The sequence below is a fragment of the Parasteatoda tepidariorum genome, chromosome 5 (assembly GCF_043381705.1).
Source record: "Parasteatoda tepidariorum isolate YZ-2023 chromosome 5, CAS_Ptep_4.0, whole genome shotgun sequence".
Taxonomy (NCBI): Eukaryota; Metazoa; Arthropoda; class Arachnida; order Araneae; family Theridiidae; genus Parasteatoda; species Parasteatoda tepidariorum.
This window is the reverse complement of record NC_092208.1, coordinates 43,542,367-43,555,975: the sequence shown is the minus strand read 5'-3', so window position 1 is coordinate 43,555,975 and position 13,609 is coordinate 43,542,367. Positions and strand designations below refer to the sequence as shown.

Here is a 13,609-nt window from a genome sequence, read left to right as displayed (position 1 = left end):
AAAGATATGTCAGACGATTTTTTAAAAAATAATGATCAATTTTATATTTTAATCGGTTAAAAATTCGTCAAACCAATAAATCAACATATATATTACAGCTACACAAACGGACGTATTTCTTCACTTCACATTTACATATTCTCAAAAGAGATTGTTCTAAAAAAACACCTCATCTTTTCAAACGATTTTTTTCCTTACGAAAATAAAAAAAAAATTCCTTAAAACTATTCAGTAAAAGTGACATTTAAAACGGTTTCAATTGCCACAATAAAACATCAAATGCTTTGAATCAATTTACATTTTAGTGCGATAGAAATAAGTTAATATCTCGAGTTATCACGTATCTAATTTGACTACCGTACGTGAACAATGGACGCAGTTATTCTAAACTTTCGTTTTCAACAAAAGAAGACAAATAAAAAAGAACTCTCCGTGTGATATGTAGAAAAAGTTCCATCGGCGTCATGCTTCCTCAACTTTGGAAAACGAGAAAGTAACCGAGGTGCAACCTTAATTCCAAAACTTTTAAGAGGTCAGTGGGCTGTCTTCTATAAAAGCTCCACTCTTCCTCATGGATGCACGCAGACGATCAAGAAGAACCCCCTATTAAAGATCGACATTTTATCTCAGGTGAGTGGCAACAAATTCTCATTAATTGTTTTTGTGTGTGAAGGCTTTTTACCTTTAACCTAAGATATTGTTAGTAAAAAATACAAGGCGAGATAAAAAAAAAAATTTAAAAAAAAACTACAAATTCTGAATTCGGTAATTTTACGAAAAGTAAAAAAAAATTTTAAAAAAATTAAATTAATTCCAATTGAAAAAATTTCATAGAAGTTTTTTTTTAAATATTTAAATTAAAATATTTTTTTACATTTTAGCATAAAAAAATTAAATTCATTATTGAATTTTTATATTTATTAAAATTTTAAAGAATATTTTTATGCATGTGTATGTATTTCTTCGCATTTAAGTTTTTTTTTTAAATTTAAATTTGTAGAATTTTTGGGAAAAAAATTTAAATATTGTGTTTGCTTGATAAAAGTTAAAGAAACGAATTATTTCTAAGTAATTTTTTAAGTTTATTTTAAACTGAGTTTGAGACAAAAATTACAACATTGTATGTAGTTCAGTGCTTTTATTTCTTACTGAAACTAATACGTCTAAGTTTTCTCCTTTAGTTTTTGATTCGAAAATGTTTTGTGAAAGAAAATTAGCACGGAATGATAAATTTTTTACGTCGGTAAAAAAATTCAATTCATTAATTTCGGTTAAATTTGGTAGTACATATTTGCTTATACCAAGTAAATATCAAATTTGTTATAAGTGGTTATTTATCTCTGTTACTGTTACTGTTACTCTGTTACTCTTCTGTTACTTTAGCTGTAAAAAAGCATCACATTATTTTAGTTTCAGGTCCAAATATAAATATTTATATTATTAATGTAGTTTGATTGGCAAGACTAATTCAAATAAAGGGACACTAGCACTACCACTTCTTTTCTTCTTGGAGAAAACAAACTGTCCTTTTAAAAATCCTTCACTATTTTCTATGTGACTTCACTATTCAGAAGTTCACAGCAATTAAAGATAAAATGTAAGATTTTAATTTGAAAGTTTACTTTATTAGTAACCATTTTAATTTGAAAATTTTTGTAAAAGGAAATTAATGCATATTCAGTTTTTATATAGCATTTTAATTAATTGGACAGATAATCTAAATAACAAAAAAATGACATTTATGTGAAAATATTCTTTTATTTCAGAAAAATGAAAACAAGTAATTGAATTATTTAATTCTTTAAATCTTTGTAGAGGAAACAAGAGGAAACAATCCCCAATCTCGATAATATTAATATAATCACTTTTCCTTTCGAAATCATTTCGATGAGTTTTCTTTTTCTTCAAAAATTAAAAGGGTAGCTAAAACAAGAAAATGCAAGTTTTGTTCAAGTCTTACTTTCATTATGAACTTTTCCTTACTATTTACAGTAATATAAAAATATGTACTTCAGCCTCTTCGGCAGATAATAAAACAACTTTACCGTACTTTACAATTAGATCTGACTAACATAGAATTTCTCGTATTTGCATTTACATAGAATTCCTTTGTACAAATAAGTAAATTAGTAATTATTTTTAAATATATGAAATAAAATATAGGTTTTTTTTTAAAAAATTGCTTTGTAAAAGAAAGGAGAGGTTATTTTTAAGTATGCTTGTTTTCTAAACTGATTATGGTTACAAAAATTTAACACCAACCAATTAAGACAGAAATTAATTATTTTTAAGCAACTCTTTTTTTCATTGCATACATTTCTTATAAACATCTTTGAGGAAAAATATTTTGTTCCAGGATTAAATTCAGTCACATTTTTTTAATATGAGATAGTTTTTTAATATGACGACAGCCCATGAAGGGCCAAAGCCTAATGAGCTTATACCAGTTTTCTTGACTTTAGACTCTGGTGTGCAGAGAGGATGTTCTGTTTTGGTGGTCAGCCGAACGTCGAATCCCTATTGTTTAGTTCCCAAGCATGCTTGATACTCATTTTAACAACCCACAATAGAGACGAAAGGCTCTATCAACTTTGCCCGGTCTAAGGATAAAACTCCGGACCTGAGGCACAAGAGAGCAATGCTTGACCACTCACCCATCGGGAGTCAATGTTTCATTTATCTGAACATTATATTTTCCCATAAACAAAAGCTTTAAAATTACTTATTTATCAATTTTGTTAAAATCTGAACTAGGGCCATGGTGGCTCAGTGGATAGATCTCTCTCTTCCCAATAAGGTAACCCTGGTTCGAATCCCACCAATGTCTAGTAGATACGAATTCCGCTCTCTGCTCGCACGGAGCACAGTGCTAACGTAAAATATCCTCAGTGGTAGGCGGATGACGGGTTAAAGTCTCCTTGCCGTCTGGCTGACCGGGGAAGTTTTCGTGGTTTTTCCTCTCCATGTAAAGCATATGCGGGTTAATTCCATCAAAAAGTTCTCCTTGAAGGCAAGATTTGTCCAATACTTGATCCAGGAGTTCCATTTTCTTCTGTATTGTGTTCGAAATTGCAAGGCTACGGAGGTGAACGTTAGAAGTCGTAAACTCAGAATTGGGTCGGCTGTTCAACGACGCTTATAATAATGTCTGTAGTGACGTTAACAAGCTGAATAAAGCTAGTGCACTCAGTTGTTTTTAAATCATATCAGTCGTTTTTATTTCATATAATTCAATAATTGTCACCTTTTATATGCTTTGTTTGAAAGATGTGACACGAATCCTAAATTTTTCTCACGTTAAACTTAATTCAAATTTCACTACTATTTTTATACAGTAATCACATAATTAGCTTCCCATCATATACTTTCTAAATAGTTAACTGTAAAAGAAAAAAAAAATAAAAGAAAAAATGAAACTATATATATATCTTCAACGACCTGCATGNTTTGACTACTGTAACAGTTTTTGACTTTATTGTGACGTCACTCTGACAGTCTGTGCTATCTGGGCACTCACATAAGCATATATATATATATATATATATATTTCGAAGCAAATAAATGAAGAATTATATTTTTAACCACACATTCAATGACCTTCATATCACTCATAAGAAATCTGGGATACTATTTCGATTTATAATTTTTAAAAATTTCAAAATATTGTGGTTACTTATTATTCAGGTATAAAAACTTTTCATTTTTGAGTGGTGAATGTTGATATGAGCTTTTGAGGCGACATCGAAGTGCAAAGGATTATTCTTATATGATTATAAACATTTAACTTTCTAGATTATATACCTTTTTTTTATAAAAGTAAAAGTTATTTAATTTTTTAAAATATTTTCAGGGTTTAAATCTTTTTGTGATTTAAACTTTCTAGATTATATACGTTTTTAGAACATATTTTTAAATATTTCTATATATAAACTTGTAAATATATGTGAACTTGTTTGTATAAATATTGTATATATATACATTGTATTGTATACATCTTGTATTGTATATATGTTGGTTATGTATTTTAAATATGTATAAATTTGTTTACACTGCAAGCAACTATTGAAATTTCTTTTAGTATAAGTGGATATCTAGATTATATTAGGGTATTTAGAAAACAAAGATTACGAAATCCTTTTCACAGGATAAAACTTCTTTTTATTTAATAAAAATTTAATATTCTTCATGCAATTCAACTTTTCAAAAAAAATCTAATAGTCAGATCAATGAAATTTTAAGAAGCTATAAATAAAAACTTTTCTAGCTTGTAGCAGCCTTAAAACATAATCTTATTTACTTAAATCTTGTTATATTTTGAAAAACAATGAAGAAATAACAAACAGGTGCACTGGATTGTTTTACACTATCAAAATAATCAGCTAAATTTAGACAACGATTTGAAAGAAATCTTCTGCAATAAAATAAATATTAAACAATGACTAAAGAGTCTGACATTGTTCAACAAGCCAGAAAAGGTTTTTCTGAAACTGAAAACCACTCCCTTACAAGGAAGGAAAACTGTGAACTGAATAAACGGAAGAAACTGAATAAACGAAACATTTCAATTCTTTCAAGCATAATAATATCTATTGGATGCATCGGATAAGCTGTTATTAGCAGATGAGTTTAAAGAACTTGTGCGTAAATCGCTTTACGGTTTTAAAGTGACCTAAGCCTGAATTTCAACTAGTTTACAAGGATGTTGGAAAGGATTTGTAAGTATTAACTGTTCTCTTATCTTCGTGTTGAAAAATAATTTGATGGACAATTATGTTCCACAGAAATCTTCCAACAGGAAATCGTTTGAACGTTTATAAACTTTTTATCATTAAAAATCCATTCATGAGACAAATTTAAAATGTTATCTTCCTTCAAGATTCATTTCTGTGTCATTTTGTCATCTAATTGTTTGATTTATTGTGAGTGGGAACTATTTATATCACTGCATTTTCGTAAGAAACTAAATAAGACTGACGAATTCGATCTTCGTTTGGGTGATTTATTAAAACTGAGTATAATCTCGCAATCCATGTATAATCTCGCAAACTTTTAACCAACTAAAGAAGTTTAAAAATTCGTTCCACAGAATTATGTTCCACAGAAATCTTCCAACAGGAAATCGTTTGAATGTTTAGAAACTTTTTTATCATTAAAAATCCATTCATGAGGCAAATTTAAAATGTTATATTCCTTCAAGATTCATTTCTGTGTCATTTTGTCATCTAATTGTTTGATTTATTGAGAGTGGGAACTATTTATATCAGTGCATTTTCGTAAGAAACTAAATAAGACTGACGAATTCGATCTTCTTTTGGGTGATTTATTAAAACTGAGTATAATCTCGCAATCCATGTATAATCTCGCAAACTTTTAACCAACTAAAGAAGTTTAAAAATTCGTTCCACAGAATTATGTTCCACAGAAATCTTCCAACAGGAAATCGTTTGAATGTTTATAAACTTTTTATCATTAAATATCCATTCATGAGACAAATTTAAAATGTTATCTTCCTTCAAGATTCATTTCTGTGTCATTTTGTCATCTAATTGTTTGATTTATTGAGAGTGGGATGTATTTATATCACTGCATTTTCGTAAGAAACTAAATAAGACTGACGAATTTGATTTTCGTTTGGGTGATTTATTAAAACTGAGTTCCATTCCATGTATAATCTCGCAAATTTTTAACCAACTAAAGAAGTTTAAAATTTTTTAATCTTTGTTCGTGGGATCTGGGATGATTTATTTATTGAGAAAAATATACGTAGAATTAATTTATGTGTCATCGTGTTATTTAATTGCTTGCATGATATATTTTGAGTGAGATATGAATATATTACTTAACTTTTTTCAACCAGTTAAATAAGTTTGACAAACTTAATCTTTGTTCGTGGTATTATTTATTAAGTGTAAGATATATTTATAACATTGATCTTTTCTAACCAGTTAAATAAGTTCGACAAAATTTTTCACTTTTTAGGGGATTCGTTTAGTGCAGGATATATTTATGTCACTTAACTTTTCTAACTGAATAAATAAGTCTTACAAATTTAATTTTGTTTGCATGAATTAAATAAATAAAAATGTGAATTGTATGCTACAACATTTCACCTCTTGCATTGTTTTTAAATATACATGTGTATTATGAAACAATGGATAAATCTGTGACTAATACGTTTTTGATCAATTAATGGCATCTAATATTGGCAACCAATCATTCTGACCACCTCTATAATGATGGATTGCCTTTATCACTTAAATTTATGACATTGTCTCACTATTAAATAAGGCAATTAATCAGCATTCTTTTAAATTAATGACTCAAAAAACCTCTTAAACAATGTGATTTGAAAATCATCCGAACTACTCCAGTGTATATTAATACTCTTAAATATATTAATGTTATTAATTCAAATAAATAGGATCAATTAGAGTTAACATTAAAAAAAGGGTTTTTTAAAATTAGAATTCAGTCAATATTATAACTATAAGGGAATGAATTACCAACAGAGCCTGCTCTAGAAAAATAAATATTATCTTCATTGATTCCTATATCTTATACATGTACGTTTGCATGATTGAAGTTTGAATGAAATATAGTTATAATGCCTGGACTATCTTAGTTATCATCCCAACGACACTGTAAAGAGTCATGTCATCACCATATCTACATTTCAAATATCATAGTTGTCGACTAGAAATTCAGTATTTGTTAAGATCCAGTTAATTTCTTTCACGGAAAAAGAGATTTTCAATAGAGAAACATTGCTCACAGCAGCAACTTACACCAACTTATGACTCTTCACTCTTTTGAGTTACAACTTGTAGTAGAACCATTGCATTTTAGCTCTTTTCTGGGGGGTTATAAGCAATTATAAGTATCCCTTATAATCAGTTATAAAATATATATTTATACTGGAAAAAAGTACGTTATAAAATATCGGCACTTTGGACGCATCATCTGTAAAATTCATTTTACTCATGAAATCCATTTTTGCAGTAAGATATTATATCTAATTTTCACAGTAATGTTTATTTAATAAAAGTTATTCAGAGATTTTACTGTAGTTATTACTGTAAAAATTACGGAATATCAGATTTTTTTTGTTCCGTAACTTGTTCCGGTTAAAATGGATTTTACGGTAAAAAGCACCAGCTTCCTGAGTGCCGATTAAGGTAAAAAATTATTCGTTAAAAATTATTTACCGTAAATAACCGTAAATTTTTACCTTTTACCGTAAGAAATTAATTAAACCTTTAAAAATTATTTCCGTATGAGCATTTTTTAAGCAATAGGGATACTCTTATTTACCTTTATATAAAAGCAATTTAAATATCTATATTTGGATAAGACGTTCGCGCCGTTTATAAAAATAATATTGTCAAAAATAGTAAATAACTATTTAGTTCAATGGTAAATAAGTTACCAGTTTTTTTCGCGACACCATGCTTGGATCTTGAAATAAAATGACGTCCATAGATAAAGGGTTAGGTCAGCTATTCCTAAATGGGTTTCCGTGAGTTAGTACTTTTTAATGAACCAGTGATGAGTTTTGAAACCTCTGATATATTTTGATTTAACCTATAATAAAGTATTTAATCTTATGGTTGCCTTTACAAAATTATTTGATGCAAAATGCGAACGAAATAGAGATAACATTTTTTAAGAAAGTATAGAATATTTTCCATAACACTATACCTAACAAATTATTGAAAGAACAAGTTAAAATATACTGCATTAGTTTTTCCTCTCTTGCTTTTCATGAAAATTAAATAGCTAAATTCCTTCATAAGCGAAATATGTTTCGCTAAGAGACATTTCCCAATATTCATAGCAGTTCTTTTAAGTTTTCCTTTCGGAAGTAAACAGAAATTTGGCTTATTTTATTTATTTTCTGCTTATGTAAATACACCAAAAACAAATTCGTAACTAGACTAGATATAGCACAAGAACTACAAATTAAACTGTCCGACATGAAATTTAATTTAAGATTATTAACGATAAAACGATGGAAAATCTTCATTTCTCTAATTAAATATTTCAAAAATAATCTTTTGTAGTTTTAGCGTTCTCAATTACTTTAATAAACTTTATTTATAAAGTAGGGGTTCCGACAAAAGGAGATTGATTATTTAGGGTTACGTAGCTGAAACAATTTGGAAAAAGCTGGGTTAAGTGATGAGACTTAAATTAATCCTTAAAATGGTTTAAAAAGTGATTGGAATTTTTTGATAATGCTATAAGAAATGCTTAGTTGCTTCTTGCATTTTTGTTTTGATAACTGTTATTTCATGAAAATTTTAAACATATCTTTCGTAGCTTTCGCATATTAAATTTTTACTTATCTTTGAAGAGAGTCTTGGACCGATGCTTCTTTTCACAGTTTTCCTCTAATTACCTTCTTAAAAAAATTATTGAATCTTATTATATTTATACTTTTTTGATGATAAAGCTTTAGCATTATTATATAATTTAATACTGTCGACAAAATTCTGATCGTAAAGTAAGATGCGATAACTTGCCTTGAGAATCTGGAGAATTTATTTTTACAAATTTAAAATATCAAACTTCTTAATATTTTTTATGCTTCTGGAGTATTGGGAATGTATGTATAACCAAAACTGACATTATTTTTCAAAATTGCACTAATATGATTAATCTTTCGAACGTACATGCCTATTTTTTACTCACTCTTACTGTTAGAAATTTTTCGGAAAAAATGGTTAGATAATAATTTATTTAATCGTTATTTTACTATAGTCAAACAAAACAATCAAATAACCACAAATTAGACGGTATTCAAATTGTAAAATGTAAGAAAACCGTTTATTAACTGCTTTCCCCTAATACGGCTAAGCAGCAAGAATTTTATCACATCAACTAGATCAGTGGCTTCCAACTGGCGGCTCGTGGGCCGCATCCGGCCAGCGAAGCCTTTTTTTGTGCCCGGTGAACTGAAATATATTAGTTGTCATTTTTTTGCGGGCAATTTTGGAAAAAAATCTATATGGGTTTAAGATACTTTTCTCGTTAATAAAAACCTAATTTCTTCGTTTCTGTGAAATTTGTTATACCAACGGTGCGAAGAAAATTATTTCTCAGGTTTTGCATCCAAGAAAATATTTATTCAAATACAAAAATAATCGTGTATGTTGCTCTTTTTTATTTCATGTTTTTGTATTTCGTGAATATAATTTAGCATGTGTGTATCAGAAATTTTCTCGAAGAAATTCTCTGATTAAACTTTTTGAAACCACTCATTTTGGACGAAAATATTTGCACACACATTTGTAAATTTTAAATTTAATAGGTAAATATCTATTCTCTGGTGGTTGCAGCAGACAAACCTCAATGTTGTCATTGAACATTTTGTGTGTTACTATGTAAGTTTTAATACCAACCTTTTTTAAAGTTTTATATCTTAACAATTAGATATCTGTTGCACATTAATTGTTTAATACATGGGTGCACGTAAAAGTTATTGTAGCCCGAATTTTTTAATATGCATTTTTACTATTTTTAAAAATCCACTTCTTATTTTAATTTGTAATTTAATACTTTTGTTTTGTACAACTTGGTAAAAATCTGACATTAATATTTAATGTTCCTTCAAACATAAAAGAGTCCTACATAAAATTTTGATAAAGTTGNCAAGGGCTTATATGTCAGTCTGATTACCGACAGAAAAGAGGTTCGAATCCCAACGTTGACACCTCAATATTCCCTCCATTCCCTTTAACAAAGGAAGAGTTTCCAGTGTCCTGCATTGACCATGTGTGACTCTGTGATACTAGAATACGATATTTACATTCACGCATACATATAGCAGCACCATAAAGCTTCTAAACTATGCCAATTTAAATTTCTTTCTTGCGGTTTTGAAACCATGCTGGTTGTAAATGGTTAAAAAAAACTATAGTTCATTCACGGTTTTTTGCCATACTAATTATAAACGGTATCAAAACAATAAAAAGTAAAAAACGCTCTTTACCGTAAACCTTACGGTTGGATGGGCAGATTACTGTCGGTAATTTTACCATAATTTTAGAATGAAAATTCTAACAGTGCAATATTTTCTATTCTTTATAAAAGAAACTGTAACCAAATGAAATGAAAGTGTCATCGCTCTTTCTAAGTAAGGAAGATTCATTTTTAATTTATTTATGTAGTAATTTGAGCTTCAAGTATCTCAAAAAACTTTTCCTTCGAAGGAAAAAAAAAAGATCATTTTTTACTGAAACTTATTAAAGTCACCCAGCTTAATCCAATGGTAACACTTTCTGAGAAGCTTTCCGATATGCCCTATTTACAAATAATAATTTGAATAGCAAAACATCATATTGAAGAATATCTTGTTGTAGGAAAAAAAAGAAAACTCCTCATCCAACGCTTCAGTAATTCGAAAAATAGCACCAATAACTTCACAACAAGAAGATAACATTGTAGATAAAAACCGCAATTTCATTTCATTTATAAATAAATTACACCTGTCAAATAGTCTTGTTTGAAGGTCTAATCTTTTTGTCAAAACTATCAATGATTCATAGTGGTTACAGATTAATAATGATACTTGAGAAGTAATAAGGGTTATTCGTCTGAAAAAAATATACTTTAATAAATGTAAGCAATTCAACCTATTTATTGACAAAAAATGTATTTAAATCTTTTGGTGGTATGATTCGTGTTAATCGAAAACTGACATGTTAAACTCAAAAGTTATGAAGTAAAATTAATTAGTGTTTATTATTCCACCAGAAAATTATCAAGACCAAAATAAAGGAAAAAAAAGGGGAAAAAAGAAAGAAGATATAATTAGATTTACAATTGAACAAAATTCCGAAACTTTGCAATTTTATAACCCACAAGGGAGCTCTTCATCCTGCTCGATTTTCTCACCAACACCCACAAATGTAATGCCCTCATTATTTTTTTTTCTTGCTGATAAACAGATTGTTACATTTAGTTTAAAGAGATTTTCAATTGAAATATCTCAAATTGTTTTATTGTATTAACACTTTTAATACTATAAAAATGCGATAAATCTTTTTCATCTAATAGATTATTTAATAATAATTTTCAATAATATTTTACGATTTTGTATTCATCACTTTAAAGGCATGTTATGACAAGACATAGTTTCACATATTCTTCTTATAAATATAACGTGTTTATTGCTTAAAAACTGTAAAATGGTTAATAGGTTATACTCCACTTTAAATCTGTTTAACATAAAATTTTATGCGATATGGTAATATCATAAGATTACTTTATAATAAAGAAGCACCGCTCTTTATATTCTGCAGTGAGAAAAACGGGAATGGTTGAAACTACCAGAATATAGTAAATTTAACCGTGTTTCTGGTTCAATGGGAACACTAAAAAACTGGATAATTATTACCGAATCGCTTTGGTAATGATTTTAGCAAAATTAAAAATAAAATATGGTTTTATAATATGTGATAAAGTTTGACAATTTTATATAAGGTATCATGATACCTTACGGAATGACATAAAAACTGTTTATTTGATTAAATTTAGTTTTCACTTTTGCATTTTTTACTAAATGTACAATAGTGAGAACTATAAATTTGAAAACGAGAATTTCCGGTAAACCTTTGCTGTATGAACGAAAAAATTACCGAACAAATGGCTTAAATACCGTAAATTTTAATTTTATTAACCAGAAATATTACTGTTTTCTTTACCAAAAATATCATGATTATACTGAACAGTAGTTTTATCAGAATATTTTTCTCATTGTGATAAATTTAAAAGCGCAATTATAGCTGAATAAAATACCAATAAAGGTTAAATATTATAGGTATATATTACATAAGTATAAGATATTTATAACTGTACTTAGTTTTATTCTGTTGACAAACAACGAAATCTTGGTCTTTTATGCTAATTAACCTCTTGCATACGGCTGGTATAACACGTGGACCACATGTGATGCTACAACATGGTACACCATAAGCAAAGGGGTAAGGATCATAAACAGGATTTTCTGATCAATAAAAATGTTCCAAGAACCATGAGATATTGTTTTAGATAGTTTTCTTTTTATGACATATGGAAATATGCAAATTTAAAAGTTGTCAAGAAATTAATATCACTTCAGTGAGGGAATGGATATTTTTCTCTATAATTTTGCTGCCATTTTTATCGAAACGATTGTGTATACATTTATTTATTTTCACTACTTTAAAAAAAAAAATTATTCTTTACTGAAACTAGAATCGAAAAGTTAAACTTTCATACTATTTCTATTTGTAAATAACTTTTCGACCTCTATATATTATCAAATATATTATTATATTTAAAATATTTCTATATTTATTTATTGTTTCGCGTGAACTATTTTGAAATTTGTAATTTAATTAATGTATAATATTATTATTTAATAAAAAGATTTTATGAAATATAAAAAAATGCAGAAAATTAAAATTTTTAGAGGTTAACAGTTAGTTAATCCCTTGATAACTGACTGTTAGAAATTTCAGATCTTTTTAAACTATACTACACTAAGAAAAGAAATATGGTTAAAGCAATCCAAAATTTGGTGAAATTTATCGTGTTTCTGGCTTTATATTAAATTTAAGAGAACGCTAAAACTATATTACGTAGATGCTATATAAGAACACCAAAAAGCTCCGTAATTTTTACAAAAACACTATGGCAAGCAATTTGGTAAAATTAAAAATAAAATGTGATTTTATAACATGGGATCAAATTTGGTAAGTATGGTAAAATTGTGTAATTTTATCTTGATAACTTTGAACATAACAGGAAAATTATTTATTTGGGTAAATTTACTTTTCAGTTTTGTATTTTTTTCTAAATGTGTAGTGATAATAATGTGTAGTTTTGAAAACAGGAATTTCTTGTATACCGTAATTATATGAACAGAAATTAACCGAATGTGTGATTTAAATACCGTATATCTTAGTTTTAATAAACAGAATTAGGGTTTAGTTGTTTTTTTACCAGAAATGTCAGTACAACACAGTTCAGTAATTTTACCAGAGTTTCTTTACTCCGTTTTGAGCTTTGTAACTAAAGTTAAATGTTAAATAAGTTTGTGTATTTAATAATAAAAAAATAATAAATTTAAATAAATATAAAAAAATGCAGGAAAGTGACAAATTTTTCAGATGTTAGCAGCTAATCAATCACGTGTCAACTAGACACGCGTTAGAAATTTCTAGAAGTTTTTGAAATATTGTATCAATTAAACTTACCCAATATCATGCAAATATAACCGTAATATGAAACCAAGTTGATACATAAATCATAATTCTTCTTAAACATAGTTACACGGTACTACGGCTTAGTTTGAATGAAAACAAAGTTATATTTAACACATTATTAGGGATACAGCAAATTTACATTGTTTTTCTTCTTTTTTGTTCAAGGTATCAATATTATGGTTCTACATTGAACCGATTTTTCCATAGTGTTACACCAGCTACGTACAAAAATTACAGTTCGAGAATGTAACTACTCTCACAGCTTGCTTATTTATTACATGTTTGCGCAAATAGTTCATTGTAGTATATTATTGGATTTAAATTGTCTAAAAATTTTAACTTACTGCAAATGACATGAT

The 13,609-nt window shown here is 27.8% G+C and overlaps 1 protein-coding gene across 2 annotated transcripts in view; it reads left to right on the top strand.

Annotated features, from left to right (window-relative positions):
- Positions 1-441: 441 nt before the first annotated feature.
- LOC107452247 (uncharacterized) overlaps positions 442-13,609 on the top strand; it is a 36,333-nt gene continuing 23,165 nt past the window's right edge. The window contains exon 1 of one of the 2 annotated variants that reach the window (XM_016068602.4): positions 442-630. In XM_016068602.4, the coding sequence (XP_015924088.1) occupies positions 576-630 (55 nt within the window). In that variant the 5' untranslated portion in view covers positions 442-575. Of the gene's footprint in view, positions 631-4,517; positions 4,716-13,609 lie in introns of those variants that run through there. The other variant, XM_043039980.2, reaches the window with a different exon arrangement.